This window comes from Budorcas taxicolor, chromosome 4 (assembly GCF_023091745.1).
Source record: "Budorcas taxicolor isolate Tak-1 chromosome 4, Takin1.1, whole genome shotgun sequence".
Lineage (NCBI taxonomy): Eukaryota > Metazoa > Chordata > Mammalia > Artiodactyla > Bovidae > Budorcas > Budorcas taxicolor.
The window spans coordinates 119,767,845-119,792,565 of record NC_068913.1 but is presented as its reverse complement, the minus strand read 5'-3'; the positions used below and the strand labels follow the sequence as shown (position 1 = coordinate 119,792,565).

At 51.2% G+C, this 24,721-nt stretch overlaps 1 protein-coding gene across 1 annotated transcript in view; it reads right to left on the bottom strand.

Annotated features, from left to right (window-relative positions):
- Positions 1 to 3,089: 3,089 nt before the first annotated feature.
- RNF32 (ring finger protein 32) overlaps positions 3,090 to 24,721 on the bottom strand; it is a 33,354-nt gene continuing 11,722 nt past the window's right edge. The window contains exons 5-8 of the mRNA XM_052639185.1: positions 24,401 to 24,525; positions 24,150 to 24,258; positions 4,749 to 4,916; positions 3,090 to 3,290 (exon numbers count right to left, since the gene is read on the bottom strand). Coding sequence (XP_052495145.1) covers positions 3,090 to 3,290; positions 4,749 to 4,916; positions 24,150 to 24,258; positions 24,401 to 24,525 — 603 coding nt within the window. The remainder of the gene's footprint in view (positions 3,291 to 4,748; positions 4,917 to 24,149; positions 24,259 to 24,400; positions 24,526 to 24,721) is intronic.

Below are 24,721 nucleotides of genomic sequence, written 5' to 3'. Positions count from 1 at the left end.
CCAGGGACTGCAGCACGCCAGGCCTCCCTGTCCTTCACCATGTCCCTCGAGTCAGTGATGCCATCCAACCATCTCTTCCTCTGTCGTCCCCTTCTCCTCCTGCCTCCAATCTTTCCCAGCATCAGGTCTTTTCAGATGAGTCAGTTCTTCTCATCAGGTGGCCAAAGCATTGGAGTTCCAGCTGTAGCACCAGTCCTTCCAATGAATGTTCAGGTCTGATTTCCTTTAGGATGGACTGGTTGGATCTCCTTGCAGTCCAAGGGGCTCTCAAGAGTCTTCTCCAGCATGACAGTTCAAAAGCATCAGTTCTTCGGTGCTCAGCCTTCTTAATGGTCCAACGAGTGTCTGCTCACCATTTAAATCATCTCCAAGTCAGGCTCCAGATTCTTTCATGGGACTCTCCATCACTGCAAAGTGAACATACCCCAGGATATGTGGATGTGCTCATTAAGGGACATATGTGCATCAGTTCAGTCGCTCAGTCATGTCCGACTGAATTGCAGCACACCAGGCCTCCCTGTCCATCACCATCTCCTGGAGTTCACTCAGACATACGTCCATAGAGTCAGTGATACTATCCAGCCATCTCATCCTCTGTCGTCCCCTTCTCCTCCTGCCCCCAATCCCTCCCAGCATCAGAGTCTTTTCCAATGAGTCCACTCTTCGCATGAGGTGGCCAAAGTACTGGAGCTTCAGCTTTAGCATCATTCCTTCCAAAGAAATCCCAGGGCTGATCTCCTTCAGAATGGACTGGTTGGATCTCCTTGCAGTCCAAGGGACTCTCAAGAGTCTTCTCCAACACCGCAGTTCAAAAGCATCAATTCTTCGGCACTCAGCCTTCTTCACAGTCCAGCTCTCACATCCATACATGACCACAGGAAAAACCATAGCCTTGACTAGACGGACCTTAGTCGGCAAAGTAATGTCTCTGCTTTTTAATCTGCTGTCTAGGTTGGTCATAACTTTCCTTCCAAGGAGTGTCTTTTAATTTCATGGCTGCACTCACCATCTGCGGTGATTTTGGAGCCCCCCAAAAATAAAGTCTGACACTGTTTCCACTGTTTCCCCATCTATTTCTCATGAAGTGATGGGACCAGATGCCATGATCTTCGTTTGCTGAATGTTGAGCTTTAAGCCAACTTTTTCACTCTCCTCTTTCACTTTCATCAAGAGGCTTTTTAGCTCCTCTTCATTTCCTGCCATAAGGGTGGTGTCATCTGCATATCTGAGGTGATTGATATTTCTCCCGGCAATCTTGATTCCAGCTTGTGCTTCTTCCAGCCCAGCGTTTCTCATGATGTCCTCTGCATAGAAGTTAAATAAGCAGGGTGACAGTATACAGCCTTGACGCGCTCCTTCTCCTATTTGGAACCAGTCTGTTGTTCCATGTGTGCATGGGCTTTATGTAAAGAAAATGCCCCAGATGGGATGAGAAATAAACAGGAACAGGCGTGGTGGGGTTCCTTCCCAGGCGATGCTGGGGCCGTTGTGCACCTTGACAGGCGTGCAGCTGGCCCTGGCCGCCTGTCTGTCCCTGCCTCCTGGCCTGGCTGTTAGTTGTGGCTGCACTGACCTGCCAGGAGCACCAGGGTGGCCGCAAAGCCTGCCTGCAGGACCTGCCTGTGGCCCAGGGGTAGGAACCTGCCTTCCAATGCAGGGGATGTGGGTTCGACCCCCGGTCTGGGAACTAAGATCCTACACACTCCAGGCACCACGGTGAAGATCCTGCAAGCCACAACTAAGACCCAAATAAAAAGAATTTTTTTTTTAGTTAAAAGGAAAAGTCTACCTGCTCTTCCTCAGCGCGGGGGAGGGTTCGCTGGAGACCCCAGGCAGAGCAGCTGAGAGCCAGGAGCCACTGAGGGCAGCTCCTCGGCCCTCTCCCACTGCTGACAGGCGGGCAAGTTCAGAAGGACAGGCTGCTTCTTCTGTCCCTAACATCTGGGGCCTCTTCTGTCCCAGCAGCTGGGGCACCTCGCCAGGACCCTATGGTCAGTGCTTGTGAATAACCAGGCTCCCAGGAAGATTCATGGATTTCTTTACATGTGAGCCATGAACATGTGGCTCTGAGTTATTAATACGTGATGTGCTGTTTTAGACAGCATATTAAAAAGCAGAGACGTAACTTTACTGACAGAGGCCCGTCTAGTCAAGGCTATGTTTTTCCAGTAGTCGTGTATGGATGTGGAGTTGGACCATAAAGAAAGCTGAGTGCCGAAGAACTGATGCTTTTGAACTGTGGTGTTGAGAAGACTCTTGAGAGTCCCTTGAAAAGCAAGGAGATCAAACTAGTGAATCCCAAAGGAAATCAGTCCTGAACGTTCATTGAAAGGACTGATGCTGCAGCTGAAGCTTCCAATACTTTGGCTACTTGATGGGAAGAACTGCCTCACTGGAAAAGACCCTGATTGAAAAGACCCTGGGAAAGATTGAAGGCGGAAGGAGAAGGGGACGACAGAGGATGAGATGGTTGGATGGCATCACTGACTTGATGGACATGAGTTTGAGCAAACTCTGGGAGTTGGTGATGGACAGGGAAGCCTGGCATGCTGCAGTCCAGGGGATCACAAAGAGTCAGACACCACTGAGTGGCTGAACTGATGTTGAAACCAGTGAAGATCTTATTTTTATATCTTGGGTTTATGTATTCAAAGTGCTGGAGTCAACAGTAACTTATCCCATAGAGATAAAGCAACAACTACAAGCAAGCATTTGAGTGGCAGAGGGCCTTTGGACGCTCTAAGAGGTTTGGGTTCAGCCTGCAGTCGGACGTGAGCTGCCGCTGTCGAGCAGGCCTGGGGAGACGCTGTGAGGGGCTGAGGAGGGAGTCACTGTACTCTCACGGGCAGCCCAGCCCACCAACCAGAAGCCAAGCTAATCAGCAAACTGTAGAGCCTCCAAGATAGAAGTTTTTAATCCATTTCTCACTTCAGCTGACTCAACTTATGAATTTGAAGTTTTCTTTTTATAAAGACTAGACTTGGATGGGTTTGTGAGCTTTTAAAATATTGTCAGCTTTCCTAATGTACAACTACCAACAATAAGGTTAACACTCCCCCCCCGAATCATGCAATTTTTTCCCTGTGAATTCAACATTCAAGAATCCTCTTCTGATAGCAGCAGCGGCAGAGCGGACACGTGTGGAAAGGTGCGCTGTCCCCCAGGGAGAGCTCCTCCAGGGCTTGGAGGCATGCATGGTGGAACACGTGTGAGCAGGACAGCAGGACCCTCTCCCGTGGCGCCAGCGCGGCGAGGCAGATGGGGCAGTCGGGGGCCTCCCGGCACAGGGCCTGCAACACAGGGGCGGGCGGTCACACGTGCGGGCCACACCACGGCGGGCAGTGCCCCGAGTTTCGTGAGAACCAGGCACCCACAGACGAGGGTCTTCTAAATGTGAAGACGTTTCACCCTGGGCTAAAATAACGCTGGTTATGTCTGTGCTGTGCTACTCCTGCAAAAATGGAAGGGACCACAGCCCACCCGGGATAACCCACTTCAAACACAGTCTATCAGATGCTGAACCTTTGTAACCGACTTTCTTTTAATTAAGCAGTCTCTGACACTATGTAGCCGCTAAACTTCTTTATGCATTTTACTATTTTTGTGATTTCTAACACCACCCTTATGGCAGAAAGTGAAGAGGAACTAAAAAGCCTTTTGATGAAAGTGAAAGAGGAGAGCGAAAAAGTTGGCTTAAAGCTCAATATTCAGAAAACGAAGATCATGGCATCCGGTCCCATCACTTCATGGGAAATAGATGGGGAAACAGTGGAAACAGTGTCAAACTTTATTTTGTGGGGCTCCAAAATCACTGCAGATGGTGACTGCAGCCATGAAATTAAAAGATGCTTACTCCTTGGAAGAAAAGTTATGGCCAACCTAGATAGTATATTCAAAAGCAGAAACATTACTTTGCTGACTAAGGTCCGTCTAGTCAAGGCTATGGTTTTTCCTGTGGTCATGTATGGATGTGAGAGTTGGACTGTGAAGAAGGCTGAGTGCCGAAGAATTGATGCGTTTGAACTGTGGTGTTGGAGAAGACTCTTGAGAGTCCCTCGGACTGCAAGGAGATCCAACCAGTCCATTCTGAAGGAGATCAGCCCTGGGATTTCTTTGGAAGGAATGATGCTAAAGCTGAAGCTCCAGTACTTTGGCCACCTCATGCGAAGAGTTGACTCACTGGAAAAGACTCTGATGCTGGGAGGGATTGGGGGCAAGAGGAGAAGGGGACGACAGAGGATGAGATGGTTGGATGACATCACCGACTCGATGGACATGAGTTTGAGTGAACTCCAGGAGATGGTGATGGACAGGGAGGCCTGGCGTGCTGCGATTCATGGGGTCGCCAAGAGTCGGACACAACGGAGCGACTGAACTGAACTAAACTGAAGTAAGTGTTTCCGCTGCCAGGTTTGGAGTCCCTCTCCTCAGATGCAAGGGGTGCACAGGCTGAGACTGGCAGGAAGCTCAGGGTGGGGGCACGTGGGGAGGCCTTTGACCTTGGTGCTTTCCCTGCTCACTAGACGCCTTCATCAAAGCGGAATTCCACACCCAAGGCCCTTAGCCTCACCCCAGAGTGGGTGACGAGGGTCCCAGGGCCCTGTGGCGGCAGACACACATCCCAGGCCCCTCTACGCAGTGCGTGGCCCTCCGCCCCCGGCAGGCTGGCCGCACCTACCTGGGTCTGGATCTGCCCAGCTCACCCCCTCCCCTCCCTGCCCGCTGCAGGGCCGGCCTGGCGCGCCTACCTGGGTCTGGATCTCGCCCCACTCCTCTTCGGAGAGCTCGCGGCCACAGCGCTCCTCCAGCTGCTGCAGGACGCTGCGGTTGACGGCCAGGCAGTGGTCCACCTCAGAGAAGAGAGCGTCGATGTCCGTGCAGAAGGAGCAGAGCAGGCGCTGGCTGATCTCTGTGAACTGAGCACCCGCGCCCACCATGAGCCACACTGGGCAGCGCCCCGGGGTCCCCAGCACCCTCCCCCAGCTGCCCTCACACTCGCCAGCCCAGAGGGCGTGGGCGGAGATTTCAGGAAGGGGCACCTGCTGGCGAGACTTGCTTGGTGGCAGGGAGCACGCTGGTGAGGAGTTGAGATGAGGAGGGACCCGAGCCGGGTACAGTGGGTCACACGCTTATTTTGCGCTCGCAGCGCCCCTGGAGCCTCACAGGCCCGCCCCTGGGCAGTGCCACCCCCCAGGCCCACGCCAGGCTGTCCTGAGTGATGCCTAGCATGGCACGTCCCCTGGCTCCGCAGCGTCGTCCCTCACAGCTGCAGGTGAGGAACCGTCCTTTCAGTGTGAACATTTCCAAAAAGGGAATCCATGGGAAAGACCATCTCCTCCCTTTGAGTTGGTTACTCATCCTGCCTTTCTCACCAAGCTCTGAAATCCTCATTTTGAACCCACCGCTGTTGCCTAAAGAGCTAAAAAAAATAAGCTGAGGTAATCAGTTTATGGATGATCGTGTGTCTCCATGCTACAGAACGCATTTTTAGGACTTACCTACCCATCGCGATTTCACTGCCAGCCTAAATACGAAGGCGGCTTATCACAGCTTATCGCAAACTTTGGTTTCGCTTTGAAGGCACAGTCCTCAAATACAGTCTGTAACGTTCCCCCAGGCTCAGGCCTCTTTATAAAGGTCTGCATTTGGTACAGAGATATCTAGAAAAGCACTCTGCTCTCAGGACAAACGAGGTAACGGGAATCGTGGTTGTCCGCTGAGGGCGACAGCTCTGAGCAAACCAGGGTTGCTGAGATGAGCGCACACATTTGCTGGGCGCAATTGGCCACGTGCGGTTTGTAAAATGCTACGGGCCAAGGTCGCGTGGGAGGTGCGTGGACTTGGGCGTGCCGCCCCTTAGCCCGCGCCTTTCGCGGCACTGGGGGCCAACGGTGGCTCACTGCAAAGCACAAGCTATGTCCTCCTTCCTCGGGACTCAGTTTGGCCTCGTGGTCCTTCAGGTGTGTGATGCGTGGAACACATTCTCCACGGGCCCAGAAGATGTCCCAGTGTCAAGTATTCCGGTCTACGGGACACCGCGTGTGTGCAGCGTGTCCGTGCCGGTCACCTCCATCAGAAGGTGCCTTCGTGGCCCCGGGGCCCCCTTCTAGCTCCCTTCCGTCCTCCAAGAAGCCTCGAGCCTGGGCAGGATGGGGGCAGGGCTGTGGGGACTGACCCTCCCCGGCCTTGGTCCCTGGGGCTTACAGGGCGGGTGCTGACTGTCAGGGGAAGGCCGCCTGTGAAGTGGCCGGCAGCCCACGGCTTGAATCCAGGCGCCTACGTCTTGGGGTCTTGCCGGCGGTGGTTTCTCAGCCGTGTCTGAGGCCTGGACGAAGATGCTTTTCCATTTTGGAGTCCAGTTCTGTTTCTTGCTGACTAATTATCCAGCCGGCAGCTGGATCCAAGCTCATGGGCTCCAACTGGCAATGCTTCATTTTCTCTGTTCCTGAGCCTTTCAAATATCTGATAATCTCTATTATTAAAAGTAGAAGAGGTCCCTATATTTTATAAAAGGAAGAATTCCTTGGAAATGCATATACAGGTGCCTTCCAATTAATGTCTTATAAGTCAGGTTTTCTCTGAGTTGGCTTTTCATGCAGCATGAGAGATTCCCTGTAGAGAGCTGAGAGGTAAGATCGTTTCTTTCTCCAGAATTAGCCCCTGCCAGTGCAGACCTTACACAGTCTCTGGGATGCCGAGGTTTGCTCTCACATTAGTTCTCAGCAGAAGTGCTGCCTGCAGGGACGGCAGTGCTGGGGTGTCCCACCGCTGGGGTAGGGGGACCGCAGTCTTCTTCCAGGTGAGGCCACTGCACCAGAGCATCCGCCTCGCCGGGGAGCTGCTAGCAGTGCCGATTCCGGGCCGCCCCAGTCCTCCTGGGTCAGCACTGCGGGCGGAGGCAGCCATCCGTGTTCTAACAGCCCCTGGGGCAAGGGGACTGATGCTCACTGGCGATGGGAACTGCTCTCGTAGAAGCTGCTGATGAAGGGTTAGGGGCACGGTTGGCAGCACCGATCTAGCCATCACTCCCTGAGATGTGGGGCTCCCGACATTGCTCAGCTGGTAAAGAATCCGCCTGCAGTGCAGGAGACCCCAGTTCAACTCCTGGGTCAGGAAGATCTGCTGGAGAAGGGAAAGCCTACCCACTCCAGTAGTCTGGCCTGGAGAATCCCATGGACTGTATAGTCCACGGGGTCGCAAAGAGTCAGACACGGCTGAGCAACTTTCACCTCCCTTCCCTTCCCTGAGACGGGACCACCCAGCTTCAAGTGTGCGGTGCCCTCCTGAGCTTCCCAGGGTCACTTCAGGGAGTGGCAGAGGAAGTGTGGAGGCCACGGGCACTTCTATTTTCTTACATACGTGTGTGTATTGTCACGTGCGCGTGCCGAGACGCGTGTGTTCCTCTTCCTGCACACACGCCCAGGGCGATGGCGAGACTCCACGCCTGTCCTCGTGCTGCGTGAGCTCTCACGGCTTGAGATGCCCGGAGCTGGTGTGCCAGGAGCGGCTGTGCGCGCTGGTCCCAGTGGCCCCGTGAGGACGCCCGCGGCGTCCCCTGCCTGCCTCCAGCCCTGCAGTGGCACTGCCTCCATCCTCTCTGCCAGCTTGGGCGGGGCTGTTTCCCCGTGTGCCCCGTCTCTGTGTCTGTGAGCCGCTCTGTGCACTGGCCACGCGAGGCACCGGGGAAGCACTAGCTGAAGAAAATGGCCGTGGCGGTTTTGCAGATGCAGCCAGGAGCTCTGGGACGGCTGAAGTCGCTGCCACCCCTTCACCTCTCCAGGGTTTTCTCCAGGACACAACTGGTGGAAATCCATGTTTTCAACAAAACCCTGACTGATTGTGTCTCCCCTCGAGGAAGGCGGGACACACCCAGAGGTAGCCGTGGGCCTTGGGGGGGGGGGCACCTGGCCGGGGGGCACTCCCTGTGTCGCCGGGTCTGTGGCACAGCCCCCCAGCTGGAACCCAGTTCTGGGCGCGGAGGGCAGGGTCAGTGTGGATGTGGGTGCACAGTTCACTTGACGTCACTCTCACACTTGTTAACGGGTACACTTCCTCAGCCTGAATGGGAAGCATTTCACAAATGAGAAAAACAGCCATCCCTTTATCTGCAGGGGTCGTCGGAAACTTAAAATGCAGATTAACACAGAGAGCTGGTGAGAGGCTGCAGCCAGCACAGGGGCCCCGCCTGGCACCTGTGACACCCGGAGGGTGGGGTGCGGGGAGGGGGGCTCACGAGGGACAGCACTCTGTGTAGTTAGTTATAGCTGGTTGGCGTTGTTGGATGGCAGAAACCAACATGACATTGTAAAGCAGTTTTCCTCCAGTTAAAAAATAAATTTGACTAGAGCTAATCAGTGAATTTAACAAAGTTGCAGGATACAAAATCAATACACAGAAATCCCTTGCATTTCTGTATACTAACAATGAAAAGTCAGAAAGAGAAATTAAGGAATTAATCCCATTCACCACTGCAGCAAAAAGAATTAAATATCTAGGAATAAACTCACCTAAGGAGACAAAAGAGCTCTACACAGAAGATTGTAAGACACTAACGAAAGAAGTCAAAGACAACATAAACAGATGGAGAGATAGTCCATGTTCCTGGGTAGGAAAAATCAATGTTGTGAAAATGACTATACTACCAAGCTCAAGCCACAGATTCACTGCGATCCCTATCAGATTACCAATGGCATTTTTTTCACAGAGCTAGAACAAAGATTTTCACAATTCATATGGAAACACAAAAGACCCTGAATAGCCAAAGCAGTCTTGAGAAAGAAGAATGGAGCTGGAGGAATCAACCTTCCTGATTTCAGATTATCTTACAGAGCTACAGTCATCAACACAGTATGGTACTGGCACAAAGACAGAAATATAGATCACTGAGCAAAACAGAAAGCCCAGAGATAAATCCATACACCTATGGGAACCTTATTTTTGACAAAGGAGGCAAGAATATACAATGGGGCAAAGACAGCCTCTTCAATAAATGGTGCTAGGAAAAGTAGACAGCTACATGTAAAAGAGTGAAATTAGAACACCTCCTAACACAAAGAAAACTCAAAATGGATTAAAGACGTAAATGTCAGACCAGAAACTATAAAACTCTTAGAGGAAAACACAGGCAGAACACTTGATGACATAAATCAAAGCAAGACCCTCTGTGACCCCCCTCCTAGGGTAATGGACATAAAACCAGAAGTAAACAAGTGGAGATTCAACCAGTTCATCCCAAAGGAGATCAGCCCTGGGTGTCCATTGGAAGGACTGATGTTGAGGCTGAAACCTGATGCAAAGAGCTGACTCATTTGAGAAGACCCTGATGCGGGGAAAGAATGAGGGCAGGAGGAGAAGGAAGGGGACGACAGAGGATGAGATGGTTGGATGGCATCACTGACTCGATGGCATGGGTTTGAAGGACTCCAGCAGTTCGTGATGGACAGGGAGGCCTGGTGTGCTGCAGTTCATGGGGTCGCAAAGAGTCGGACACGACTGAGTGAACTGAACTGAAACAAGTGGGACCTGATTAAACTTAAAAGCTTTTGCACAGCAAAGGAAACTATTAGCAAGGTGAAAAGACAACCCTCAGAATGGGAGAAAATAATAGCAAATGAAAATGATGAATTTCCAAAATATACAAGCAGCTCATACAACTCAGTACCAGAAAAACAAACAACCCGATCAAAAAGTGGGAAAAAGACTTAAACAGACGTTTCTCCAAACAAGACATGCAGATGGCTAACAAACACATGCAAAGATGCCCAACATCGCTCATTATTAGAGAAATGCAAATCAAAACTACAGTGAGATATCACCTCACACTGGTCAGAATGGCCATCATCAAAAAGTCTACAAACAATAAATGCTGGAGAGGGTGTGGAGAAAAGGGAACACTCTTGCACTGTTGGTGTGAATGTCAACTGATACAGCCACTGTGGAAGATGGTATGGAGATTCCTTTAAAAACTAGGAATAAAACCACCATATGACCCAGCAATCCCACTCCTAGGCATATACCCTGAGGAAACCAAAATGGAAAGAGACACGTGTATCCCACTGTTCACTGCAGCACTGTTTATAATAGCTAGAACATGGAAGCAGCCTAGATGTCCATCGACAGATGAAGGGATAAGAAAGCTGAGGTACACATACACAATGGAATATTACTCGGCCATAAAAAGGAACACATTTGAGTCAGCTCTAATGAGGTGGATGAACCTAGAACCTGTTAGAGTGGAGTAAGTCAGAAAGAGAGAGATACATATCCTATCCTAATGCACAGATACAGAATCTAGAAAAATGGTACTGAAGACTTTATTTGCAGGGCAGCAATGGAGAAACAGACACAGAGAACAGACTCACGGACCTGGGGAGAGGGGACGAGAGGGTGAGATGCACGGAGACAGTAACGTGGAAACTTACCTTCCCGTATGTGACACAGACCGCCAACGGGAATTTGCTGTGTGGCTCAGGAAACTCAAACAGGGGCTCTGTATCAACCTAGGGCGGTGGGATGGGGCAGGAGACTGGAGAGAGGTTCAAAAGGGAGGGGATGTATGTATACCTATGACTGATTCAAGCTGAGGTTTGACAGAAAACAGCAAAATTCAGTGAGGCAGTTATCCTTCAATAAAAAAAAATTTTTTTTTAATTGAAAAAATGCAGGTTCTTTAAGCTAAGCTAAAGCACTGTGCCCTCCCCCTGCCGGTTAGCTTTCGCAGGTGAGGGGTGAAAGCACAGAGGGTCCTGGCCCAGCAGGGAGAGGGACCACGTGGTTCCTTGACCAGCTGGGCGCCCGGCTCAGCAGGAAGGTGGGAGGGGCGGGCAGACGCCGGGCCGCCCCGCACTCCGCCTCTGACCCCGGCTCCCCTCCTCGGGCCTCTTGGCAGCCTCTCCTCGCCGCCTTCCTGCTCGGCCTCTGCCCGGGCCGGCCCGGCTCCCTCCGCCCGCTGTCCGCCGCGCTTCTCCGGCCCGGCTAGCGCTCTGCCTGGCCGCCCAGAGGGCTCTCTTGGCTCCTTCCGCTGACACTTGTCACCGGCCGGGGCTCCTTCCTTCTTCCTGTGTGTATTTCTTATCTCTTGGCTCCTCCGCTTCATCTTGGGGAGGCCCTTGGCGTTCAACAAAAACGTCACCTTGAAATCTGCAACAGCTGAGGAATGAAGGCCCACACGCCCCCAGGGTACACCTTCTGCAGCAGTGCCCTGCCGTCTCCTTGGGGGGGCTGAGAAGAGGACCCTGTCGGTGTGGGAGGATTCTGAACAAATTTCCAGTGCCGAGGTTCAGTAAAGCGTCAGTATTTGGCCTGTAACACGGGCTCTTGCTTGTTGATAAACACTCGGAAAAGCCTTCCGTGTGCACTTGCGGCGCAGTTCTAGGAGTGAGCTGGCGTGACTTCACTCATGCGCTTCAAGTATTGAAAAGTTAGCAAGAATAATATCCTAAAAAAAGTTAAATTAGCAAATGGGTACTGACTACGCTGTGGCTGGGTCAGGGCCACGCCCGAAGCGTAGCTATTATTAAATATTTCTTACAGGTCAGATTCCTGCCTGAGCAGCATCCTTCTGCTCCTGTTAAGCTCCTCACTGTCACGTGGGTCAGAGGCTGTTAGTGGTTGGAAAGGCAAGAACACACACACGAAGACGATCGGCTTCTAGTTTTCAAGCTAGTGGTTAATATTAATTCTACAGAAGCATACAAAGTACATAAAATTTTCCATTAAAAATGAGTATCTTCTATTTCTCTTTCTAAGCCTCACATTTCATATTATTTGATAAATTAAGCAGTTACGGCTTCAGGTAACCAATATGTAGAGCAATCACTGGTCATTTACAAGCACATCCCGGGTAAAGAGTCAAGAAGACGGGCTCACAGAAGTGCCCAGGTGAACTCTGCCTGCCCAGGGGCCCCTCTGAGCATCCATCTTGATGTCAGCAATTGCTTACTAATGTGTTGACTTACGGCCGCCCTCAAAAGCAAAGTGAAACGCCTGGAATTTACAGCGTATCAATGAATCCGTTGATAAGCTTTTACTGGTTTAATGTCCTCCCGTCTTGCTGCTTGGAGCCACTTCAAGTTAGCAACAGAATGTTTGCCATCTCTATGTGATAAAGGAAGTCAAAAGGGCTGAGCAAACGTGAAGACCATTATGCTGTTTGGTGAGATGGAATGAAAAAAAAAGTTAGAGCACCCTCCCGGGGGCGGGGCTGGGAGCGGCCGTCCCTAAAGTCAACCGCAGCATCTGACAGACCCCTCACCTCGCTTTCTAAACAATGGCCCGGACTTTTAGCTCGGGTGGAGATAATATAATGCATTTGAAAACTTTTAATTGCCGCAATAAAAGGCCATACCTCAATTATATGACATATGCTAGCAGAACTCCCAGATAAGGATCAAAGGCACTCAAGGACCGACCACTGCATTCTGGGCGACACTTGGGCGTTCTGTACACACTGTGACAGGCGTGAGCACGGCGGCTCTCGTGACCTCCCCGGGCTGCTTTGATCTGGGTTCAGCCGTCGGCGCGGGAGCGCGCCCGGCCTGCAGTGTCGCTGCGACGAGGGCGCCGCGAACGCAGGGTCACTCCGCACGCTTCCCCGGGGGCTCGGGCTCAGCAGGCGACCCCCTTCCGTCCTTAGCACGGCCCTGCCTGGTGTCTGAGAGACCTCCGGTGTGACGCAGCTTCACTCTGCCCTGTTCCGTCTTGTCAGGAATGTGCCAGGGGTATTCCAGGCAAGGCAGCTCTGCCAAGACAAAGCCTGGGCCTGGGGGAGCGTGACTGTCTGTAGAGAGATGACCTCTGCCTCCTGCTGGACTGCTGACACCCGGCAGACGCACAACGACTGAGGCGGGAGAAGCCCTCATTAATTCCCCTTATTAATCGCCCTGAGACAGAAGGGCGAGCAGGCAAGGCCAGGGTTCTTCACAAGAAAGACGGATTGATTTATAAAAATAGAATGGCCGGAGCTAATCTAATCTCGAGTATTAAAGACATATACATCTTGGTGAGGTCTTGAAACTTTAAAGGAAAGAGCACTTCCTCATGTGTGGTGCCTAAAAATATCACAGTCTCAGCCCCGCTTTGCCTTCCCTTTCTGTGGATTAGCCTTCCTTTCCCTGAAGGGAACCAGGCCAGTGGTCCCCAGGTATGGCGAGACGTTTTCACCTATGGCCAGTCAAGGGGAAAAAAAAGGGAATTCAGTGGAGTGGAACTTTTAGAGCTGAACAATTCAGTGTCCAGGAATATCCTGTAGTGTGTGGTCAGGTACTTCCAGCTTGGCTGCTGTTGAAACAGCCCTTCAATCTTACGAGATGATTCTGAGGGCCTCCATGTGATGCTTGGGTTTAACTCTTACTTGGCCAAATGAATAGTTTTTGAAAGTTGGTAATGAGCCTGCTGGAGGCGGGGTTTCTCTTTGATCACCGGCAGACTCTGGACGGCTGGAGACCCCTGGGGTACAGAGCTGCAGGGGCTGCGAGGAGAGGGGACCCCGCTGCCGTGCCCCGATTTCACGGGCCCACAGAGGCGGCGGGGCCGACACACACCCATCCGTTGGCCTTGGGCGGTGAAGTGGGTCACGCGGTTTCTTTAGTCATTGGCAATTTCAGTTTCTTAGACTAAATTAAGATGACTTTACATTGACTCTCGCCCGTGGTCAGTATGGCGATACAGCTGAGAAATGCGGCTTCTGGTTGCACAAGTCACCGCCAGTTTAAAGGACCCCGGTTCCTCAGAGAATGATAAACGCACTATATTCAATACCGTAGCTACTGCACATTTCGCTCTGTAAACGGTCCGATTTCTGAAATTCAGACTCTGAGTCCCTAACGGCGCATTGATCGACATTTCTGTGTGAGGAGGGTGACGGGGTGAGCACGCGGGTATCAGAAGGCAGAGCCGAAGGCAGGCCCGTGCAGGCGCCTGGCGCTCCTGGAATGTCCCTGTCACAGGGCTGGTCTCCCACCCACTGCGGCCTCGATGAACCCCTTGCTCGCCGCGGCTCTGGGCTTTATCTTTTACTGGATCTATCAGTAGGGAACCTGCAGACCCCAATGCCTCTGAAGCTGGGCTCTGTTTGGGACACACGTCTGGTTCTGAAAAACTGTCAAGATAAAGGCAGTGAGAATCCAGGACCAAGAGTTACTCTTTTATTTTAAATCTCTTAACCTGTGATTTCTAGATTTAAAAGGCTCATTATACTGACAAGCTCAAGTTAAAGTATTTTTATAGGCACTTAAAGGAAAACAATCAGTTCAAACTTACACATATTTGTTTCTTGATGAAAATAATAAAATTCTGTTTCCATCATTGCTGTTCAGCCGCTCAGTCGTGTCCAACTCTTTGTGACCGCAGGGGTTGCAGCACGCCAGGCTTCCCTGTCCTTCACCATCTCCTGGAGCTTGCTCAAACGCATGTCCATTGAGTCAGTGATGCCATCCAACCATCTCATCCTCTGTTGCCCCCTTCTCTTCCTGCCTTCAGTCTTTCCCAGCATCAGGGTCTTTCCCAGTGAGTCAGCTCTTCACATCAGGTGGCCAAAGTATTGGAACGTCAGCTTCAGCATCAGTCCTTCCAATGAATATTCAGGGTTGAAATCCTTGCAGTCCAAGGGACTCTCAAGAGTCTCCACCATTAGAAAAATGCCATTGAATTATCTTTAATAAAATAGGGTATCGTTTTGAATTGAGATGAAAGTCTTTTTCCTAAAGGCACCTCTGGACAATGACTTTTTTCTTTACTAACTCAGAGTTCACGGTTGTTTCATGTCTAATATCTCTCTTATTAGGTTGTTACGGTATTGCACTGAGAAATACTTATTCTATTCACAGGATCACATCTTTTAAAAAGCACATGAAAATACCCAAAACCCCTGAATAACGTGTATTTCAATCTATGTCTTAATAAAAGCCAGTGCTCCGTTGTTACTAAAAACTCAGGTAAATATGATCATTTCACCCTGTTGACCATCGTCGTGTTGGTGCTCTTCTGCTGAGCAGCTCGGCACGGTGGGGGCCGCTGACCCCTGGCTCCAGCGGCAACGTCAGGAGGGTCTTCTAAGCTCCCGGCGCACACGGGTCTCCACGCTATCCTGGGCCCTGGGCGGGCAAAGCTCAGGGCCCGGTGCACCATCTGTTGCCTTCTAGTAATTTTATATATTCTCTTGGAAAGTGTTTGTGTAATTAATATGGAACTCTTCTGAGGCTAAGGTATGAAGCAATGTGTGCTTCTCTTCTTCACATGAGCGCCGAGATTAACCATCCTGTTCCATAGGTCTTTCTCTTCACTCATCTGCTGTGTCTCCTTCTGTAGATCTAGAATCTCTGGACACTGAGGTGGGTGATCTTCTACTGGTTCATCACCCGTCCGTCTGTCGTTTCACAAGAATCTCAGTTACCAAAGTTTTATGTGTATTTTGATATTTAGCAAGGATGTGCTACCTCATCACAACCTTATTGGGGCAGAACTGATGTACACCGTGGTGTACGTTTCCGGCACGATGGGGTGACCGGATGCACTTACATACTGGGGAGCAAGGGCCACAGGAGGGGCGTGCGCGCTAAGCCGACTCTTTGGGACCCGTGGGCCACAGCGCACAGCCATGCCGGGCTCCTCTGTCCGTGGGGCGCTCCAGGCGGGAATACTGGAGGGTGCTGCTGTGCCCTGGGGGGCTCGTCCCACTGCAGGGGTCGAGCCGAGTCTCTTACGCACCGTTTCCTGCCTGTGGCGAGGGCACTTCCGATCTCCGGGCAGCTTTCAGGCGTCCGGTGCCGTGCCGCTGGCGGCCACCGCCAGGCTGAGCACAGGGCGGCTCGCAGCGGGACGCTGCCCTCTGGCGGGCGCGCCCCTCGCCCGGCCCTGGCCACCGCCGTGCTGCCCCGCTTCTGTCAGTTCCACCTCCGCGGGTTTCGCAGACAAGCGGAATCGCACCCTGCTGGTCTGATTCGTGTCGCTTAGCATAGCGCCCTCGAGGTTCCTGCGTGCGGGTGCCAGCGGCAGCCTTGCCTTCTTCCTCACGGCCGAATCCCACTGCAAGCGCACCCCGTCTTCCTCGTCCATCCGCCTGCTGACCGACGCTCAGGCTGCGCCTGGGTCACGGCCGGCATGCACAATGCTGCCACCAACGTGGGAGTGCAGAAATCTCCCTGGGCGCTTGGTTTCCCCTTAGATGGTCAGACGCGCAGGAGTGGAGCTGCTGGGTGGCGCGGCGGCCTGTGGTAGCCCCACTGCTACTCAAGCTTTAGCACCTCCATGCGGTCTCCATCGAGGCCGTACCTATTCACATTCCCACCACCGGCGCCCAGAGGGTCCCTTTCCTCCACATCCCCGCCAGCACGTGTTCTTTCTCGCCTTTCATTACAGTCGTTCTAACAGGCGGGAGGTGCTATCACCCTGGTGTTGGTTTGCTTTTCCCTGATGATTCCTGAGGCTGAACACCTTTTTCATGCACCTGCTGGCTGTGTGTATGTCTTCTTCAGAAGAGTGCCTGGTCACTGCCTCCGCCCATTAAAAAAAAATCAGATGGTTGGGTTTTTGTGGCTATTGAGTTGTATGAGTTCTTTATATATTTTGAATACAACCCCCTTCTGAGATTTATGATTTGCAAATATTTTCTCCCATTCTTTACGTTGTCTCTTTTCATTTTGTAGACTGTTTCCAGTGATGTGCGGAAGCTATTTATTTTGCTGTAGTTTATTTATTTTTAGTTATTATGAACATTTAATCAATAAAAACACAAACTGAACACTTTCAGAGAAATCTGGCTTCCATCCCTAACTTCTCTCCTCTCTTCCCTCCTTTCCCCTCTAGCTAATTATGTTTTTAATTAAACTTTTTATTTTGTGTCGGAGTATAGCTGAGAACAGAATGGGAAACACTAGAGATCTCTTCAAGAAATTAGAGATACCAAGGGAACATTTCATGCAAAGATGGGCTCAATAAATGACAGAAATGGTCTGGACCTAACAGAAGCAGAAGATATTAAGAAGAGGTGGCAAGAATACACAGAAGAACTGTACAAAAAAGATCTTCATGACCCAGATAATCATGATGATGTGATCACTCATCTAGAGCCAGACAACCTGGAATGTGAAGTCAAATGGGCCTTGGAAAGCATCACTACGAACAAAGCTAGTGGAGGTGATGGAATTCCAGTTGAGCTGATTCAAATCCTGAAAGATGATGCTGTGAAAGTGCTGCACTCAATATGCCAGCAAATTTGGAAAACTCAGCAGTGGCCACAGGACTGGAAAAGGTCAGTTTTCATTCCAATTCCAGAGAAAGGCAATGCCAAAGAATGCTCAAACTACCACACAATTGCACTCATCTCACATGCTAGTAAAGTAATGCTCAAAATACTCCAAGCCAGGCTTCAGCAATACGTGAACCGTGAACTTCCTGATGTTCAAGCTGGTTTTAGAAAAGGCAGAGGAACGAGAGATCAAACTGCCAACATCTGCTGGATCATGGAAAAAGCAAGAGAGTTCCAGAAAAACATCTATTTCTGCTTTATTGACTATGCCAAAGCCTTTGACTGTGTGGATCACAATAAACTGTGGAAAATTCTGAAAGAGATGGGAATACCAGATCACCTGACCTGCCTCTTGAGAAATCTGTATGCAGGTCAGGAAGCAACAGTTAGAACTGGACATGAAACAACAGACTGGTTTCCAATAGGAAAAGGAGTATATCAAGGCTGTATATTGTCACCTTGCTTATTTAACTTCTATGCAGAGTACATCATGAGAAACGCTGGGCTGGAAGAAGCACAAGCGGGAATCAAATTGCCAGGAGAAATATCAATAACCTCAGATATGCAGATGACACCACCCTTATGGCAGAAAGTGAAGAGGAACTAAAAAGCCTCTTGATGAAAGTGAAAGAGGAGAGTGAAAAAGTTGGCTTAAAGCTCAACATTCAGAAAACGAAGATCATGGCATCTGGTCCCATCACTTCATGGGAAATAGATGGGGAAACAGTGGAAACAGTGTCAGACTTTATTTTTTTGGGCTCCCAAATCACTGCAGATGGTGACTGCAGCCATGAAATCAAAAGACATTTACTCCTTGGAAGAAAAGTTATGACCAACCTAGAGAGCATATTCAAAAGCAGAGACATTACTTTGCCAACTAAGGCCCGTCTAGTCGAGGCTATGGTTTTTCCTGTGGTCATGTATGGATGTGAGAGTTGAACTGTGAAGAAGGCTGAGCGCTGAAGAATTGATGCGTTTGAACTGTGGTGTTGGGGAAGACTCTTGAGAGTCCCTTGGACTGCAAGGAGATCCAACCAGTCCATTCTGAAGGAGATCAGCCCTGGGATTTCTTTGGAAGGAATGATGCTAAAGCTGAAGCTCCAGTACTTTGGCCACCTCATGCGAAGAGTTGACTCATTGGAAGAGACTCTGATGCTGGGAGGGATTGGGGGCAGGAGGAGAAGGGGACGACCGAGGATGGGATGGCTGGATGGCATCACGGACTCGATGGACGTGAGTCTGAGTGAACTCCGGGAGATGGTGATGGACAGGGATGCCTGGCGTGCTGCGATTCATGGGGTCGCAGAGTTGGACATGACTGAGCGACTGGACTGAACTGCACTGAGAGCCGATATAACAATGTTGTGGTGGTTTCAGGTGGACCATTTATTTATTTTTGCTTTTGTTGCCTGTGTTTTGGTGTTGTGTCCAAAACCATCATTGCCAAGATCAGTGCCAGGATTCCCCCTGTGCTTTTTTCTGAGGGTTTTGTGGTTTCGGGCTTTAAGTCTTAGCCCTTTTTGGGTTAGTCTCGGTTGCACCCTCTGGCTGGATCAGCCGCTCCGCCGTCACGCAGTGGCCTTCTCTGTCTGCTGCAGCTCCGACGTCTACTTTACCTGACAGAAGCACAGCTGCCCCTGCGCTCTCTTGGTTTCCACCTGCACGGAGTAGCTTTTCTGTCCCCTCAGTGTGAGCCTATCTGTGCCCTTACTGGTGGAGCAAGTCTCTCTGCAGGCAGTTTTGCTTTTTAATCCATCTGCTCATTCTATGCCTTTGAGTGGACAGATTAATGCATTCATATTAGGACTTCCGGACGCCCCCCACTGCCTCCTGTCTGACCCTGGTTCCTGTCTCCTCTCTTCCTCCCTCGCTGGTCCCTTGTGGACTGAAGGTCTTGCAGAGTGGAACGCCCTCTTCCCTTCTCTTTGACTCAGTGTATCTATGGTAGGGTTTTGCCGTGTGGTTACCAAGAGGCTTCCATGAAGCATCGTACAGATGCACTGACGACTGTGACTACACACACTCTGCCCTTTTACTTCCCCCTTTTACGTCTGTGACGTCACAATTGACATCTTTTTACAGTACTGACAAATATATTCACTGAGAAATTACTGCAGCTATAGTTATTTTTAATACTTTGTCCTTTAACCTTTATAAGGGAGTAATATAGCACAATATCACAGTATTAAGAGTATTCCGAATTTGACAATGTGCTTTCTTTTCTATGTTCCCATGTTACTACCTGGACTTCTCAGGTGGCGCAATAGTAAAGAATACCCCTGCCAATGCAGGAGACGCCAAGAGGCAAGGGTTTGATCTCTGAGTCAGGAAGATCGCCAGGAGGTGGAAAGGGCAGCCTGCTCCAGTATTCTGGCCTGGACAAGCCCATGGACAGGGGAGCCTGGTGGCTGCAGTCCACGGGCCACAGAGTCCTTCCCGAAATTAGCATTCAGCCTGAAAAACTCACGGTTTCTCAGGAGGCGGGTCTAGAGATGAAGCCCCCGGCTCTCATCTGTTTGGGGCAGGCTTTACTGCCTCTCCTTCATTTCTGAAGGACATGTTTGCTAGCAGAGGATTCTTGCTCGGTAGTTTTTTCTCTTTTTAGCACCTTGAATATACCGCCTTCTGGCCTGTGAGTCTGATGAGACCCACTGATAGCCTGTGGGCATTTTCTGAAGTTAGTTATAAGCTTATTTTCTCTTGCTGCTTTTAAGATGCTGTCTTTGATTTTTGACCGTCATTATGATGTGTCTTGGAGAACGTCTCTTTAAATTGTATTTGTTTGGTGGCCCATGAGGTTTACCAACTTGGATGCCTCAGTCTCACCCCATCTGGGACGTTCTCGGCCATTGCTCGTTCATACGCTATCTGCTCCCCCCCTCCCTCTTCTTCTGGGCTCTGCTGATGTACACACCGCCGCTTCGAATGCACTCCCAGGGTCACGCGTGCTTCCGGCACTCGTTTTCTTGTTCTCCTCTTACTGAATAGTTTCAGAAGTTCTGTCTTCTAACTCACACTCTTCTGTTTGAACCATTCTAATGTTTAGGCCTTCTATTAAAGTTTTTTTTTTTTTTCATTTCATTCATTGTATACTTCAGCTCCAGAATCTGCTTGGTTCTTTTTTCTATCACTCTGTTAAGCTTCTCATTGTGTTTCTGCGTGTGTTCCTGAGGCCGCTGAATGGCTTCTCTGTGCTTATGGTCGCTCGCTGAGCCTCCTCGAGACGCCGAGTTCTTTCCCATGGGGACCGCAGGCCTCCGTGCCTCTGGAGCCGGTTGCTGGGAAGGTCAGCCTGCTCCTCTGCTGCCACAGCTGCTTGGCTTTCACGTTCCTTTCACGTTTAGTGTTGGCCCAGGAGCCGGTCAAAGGCTTTTCATCACACTTGAATGTTATATCTCTCAAGTATCTTTGTTCCAGAACCTTCCTCTTTTTTCTTTATGACACTGTTCTGTTGAAGCCAGCTGTTTCACAGAGTATTGCTCATTCCGGGTCCACCTGCTTACAGGGGCCCCTGTGGCTGGGCCCAGGTGTGTAAGTGCAAAGGCACAGCTCTGTCCCAGCGCTCCACGTGCACATGAGGGGCTCAGGGGTCACTCTGCCCAATGCCTGGCACTGTGGCCCCTGGGCTGAGAAGAGGATCACGGGGCTTTGCCAGTGTGTGCACTTCTCCTCCTCTCGATGGATTCTGACTCATCTGTGGGGTGATTCCTTTGAGACTGTGTGTGAAAAACACAGCTCCCCAACGACCTTTCACCCAGCGGCTCACAGTGACTCACTGGTATGGCTCTCAGACTGCCATCTGTGTACATCCTTGTCTGAGTGTAGACTCCTGGGAGATGTGAAACTCAGTGGCCTAGTTCCATCACTCTCAGACTCCACACAAGCGTGCCGGCACTTAAAGCTGTAGGCCAACATTTCCTAGACCATCCCTAGGGAGAGCTGACTCCTCATTAGAAAAGTCCCTGATTCTGGGAAAGGCTGAAGACGGGAGGAGAAGGGGACGACGGAGGATGAGATGGCTGGATGGCATCACCGACTCGATGGACACGAGATTGAGCAGGCTCCGGGAGATGGTGAAGGACAGGGAGGCCTGGTGTGCTGCAGTCCATGGGGTCACAAAGGGTCACACGACTGAGCGACTGAGCAACAAGACCATACTTACAGGTCAACAAGTGAGTCCATCAAGTCATTCAATAAACGATAAGAAGTGGTCTACATCATAAAGGACGGTCTCTGGGTTCCACCTAGGAAGGCATTTAAGTATCCAAGGCCTCTACCATTATCAGCCACCAGGAGCAGGGACAGGCGTGTGTACTTCTGCCAATCCACTACCTGATGTAAATTCAGTCTTCACTTATTGAAAGTGAGGTTTGGGTTTACAGATGTCGATTGTTCATGGCCAAATGGGATAAGTGGGCCGGGGTGAGGTGTGAAAATATTGTGGAGATTTAGGAAACTAGCAGAGAGAGCCGGGGATTCTAGATTTCATAAATTGAAAGAGGCAATTATAAAATCCTATTCGTGTAACTAAGTAGGAGTATAACTTCACTAAGTTAAAATGCTTCTGGGGAAGACTGACGTGTGTGTGCAGCCGGCTGAGCCACTCGACGCTGCTCCGTGTGAACGCAAAGGGTGGTCCACGCTATCAAAAGTTAAACTGATGCATGAAAATTAAAAAATCATACACAGAAGGTAAAACGACTGTTGAGTCTGTCATTAAATTCTTCCAAGCGGAAATGATAATTTCTGATTTGAGAGCCCACATATATTTATGTAATAATTATATATAATAATTATTATTATGTCATACATTATTAAGAGGAGCACAGAGAATAAGCCTCACTGTCAGACTAAGAATGCAGAAAAGCATGGCAGGAACGTGAGAGGAAGAGGAAACGCCAACATGGGAGGCAGTCGCTTACTGGCTCAGAATGAACCACAACACGGGATCGCCGGCTCCGGCGGAGGTGAGGCAGCGGCCTGTGGAGGAAGTGACGGCAGCCCCATCCAGGCTGCGGGTGGTGAGCACGGGGGCTCCGTGTGCGGGGAAGGGCCAAGGCTCTCTGGAGAGGCCGGTAGCCTCGGTGGAGCCGGGAGCTACTAAGGAGGTGAGCATGGTGCTCCCTGAGCTCACTGTCCAGGGACAGCGAGGGCGGCACGTGTCCTTTCTATCGAGTCCCTTATCCGGAGTCCTAGCTGACCTGCTGTTTCTTCTGTAAAATGGGGATGCTTGCGCAAGGCCCAGGCGTCGGGGAACTGGGGGGTTTTCCCCCCTGCGCCTGCAGCCGCCCAGGCCCCGCCCCGGCCCCACGTCCACCGCGCCTGTCCCGCCGGGGGAGCCCCAGGTTCCGGACGCCCCTTTCCTGTTTCCGCCCCCCGCCACGCCGGGGAAGGGGGCGGCCCCGGGGCAGCTCCAGCCGGCCGTGCTGGGCCGCAGAAGGGCGCGCTCCCCCTGCGTCAACCCCCGAGTCATCAAGAGACTCGGTATTTTAAGGTCGCTTGCTCGCACGCTGCCTTTACTGGTGTCCTACTCCTGAGTGCAAATCAAGAACACTTTCTCTATTCAGTCTGAGGCATGGTGACGTCACATGAGCCATGATTCTGATTTTCTTTTGCGCATACTGACAGCTACCTTGCTTGGAACCGTTACCTAGCGACCAGGAAGGGCATTAGAAAAATCTGTTATGATCGCTGTTTTGTGGTCAAGCTAAAGAAGCTTCCCACCCTGGGCACGCAGAAGGATGGTGGGGTCGTGAGACCCACTGACATCAGCCCTGCAGCCTGAAGTCGGGCAGGAGGTCGGCCGACGGCCCACGGCGACCCCCTCCCCAGCACACGGGGCTCAGTCCTTAGCCTCTGGACACAAGGAATCACACAGCGGGAGAGAGGGCACCCCTTGCACGGCGAAGGGTAACTTCCTATCGCTCATTATCCCACGTGGGAGTGCAGGCTAGAAGACAGATGTGTTTAGAAAGGGTGGAAATAAACGGGAGTGGTGCTTCCGCAGACAACAGGCACAGGAGTGTGACTGCGGGTTTGCCCCAAGGATTCCAGGTGACAGTCACAACGCCATCCTCTCATGCAGGGCGCGTCTACAAAACACGGAATCGCGCTACGTCTAAAGCCGCGCACACACTGACCTGAACGATACAGTAACGTTTACAGTGAACGTGGTCTCCGGCGCCCACTGTGGGCTAGGCCCTCCGCTCTGCGGGGGAGACGACGGCCTTCACAGCACAGATGGGGCCCCAGGCAGGAGCCGGGGTGTGGCCCGAGGCCGCAGAGCTGGGGTGCAGGTCGGGGCTGGCCCCTCCTCTGCACCTGGCCTTTCTGTATGAGGCGTGCAAGGGAAAGTTGTTAAACAGACCAATATATGTATATATATACACACACACAGGTAAAAACTGGTTAAAGGAAAAGGCAGAAACCGCAGTTACTTATTTCTAAAACTCTCTTGCACTTTGGTGACACCAGGAGGCCCTTCCATTGCTCAGGAGGAGGTGTGAAACCTTGAGCTGGCTCCCTTTCTTTTCTCTGAAGAGATGAGTTTATCTAAATCATTGTCATAAGGTGGACACACAAAAGCTTGCTCTGAATTTCACCTTATCCGATTTTACAGGTTTTATGATGCAGAAGGAAATGGCAGCCCACTCCAGGACTCTTGCCTGGAGAATCCCATGGACGTAGGAGCCTGGTGGGTTACTGTCCCTGGGGTCGCAAAGAGTTGGACACGACTGAGCGACTTCTGTTTCATGCGGTGACTATAAAAGGAAATCTGAAAGTATTTACCGTCCGGGTTAGAAAGCCAGTTTAAGGGGCCGGCATTCCACCATTTGAAAGAGCCTAAACCTGAAGCCTGGCTCAGGGTGTCGCAGCCCGGCAGGCGCATCGGGGTCACACCCACCTTGGCTTCAAAGAACTTCCTCCTGAGCTTGGCATCTGCGGGCGGCACTGTCCGCCTCAGGTCCCGGTACCACCTCCTGACCACGTGTCCGCGCCAGGACGCCTGGATCCTAGGGCACAGGGTGCCGTCAGCCCCGGGCCAGCCCCGGGCCGGCCCCGGGGGAGGGAAGACCCCCCACCCCACAGCCCCCAGAGCGCCCGGGGCTGGCCTGCCCCTCGCGGCGGGCACACGTCCCGGGCTCAGCCACTCACCTGGTCGCGCACTTGATTTTGAAGAGTCGGGCCCCATCGCGGATCACCCGGGTTTGGTACTGATTCTTTCTACAGAGAGGACAGGTTTTTTTATTTGTGAACTTTTCAAAAGCCTGAAGGCAAGCCTGAAGGAAAACATTTCACTTGAAATTTCACGAGTAATTACGTAGAAACAACACACTTTACTTCTCATGTAATTATAGTGTTCTTTTCTCGCATAATTATGAGACTTGGCCCAATTTAGATTACAAAGGGAAGAAGTTTCATCATACGTTAACACCTCCCTCATGAAAAGTGATATTTTACAAGACTGTACATGCA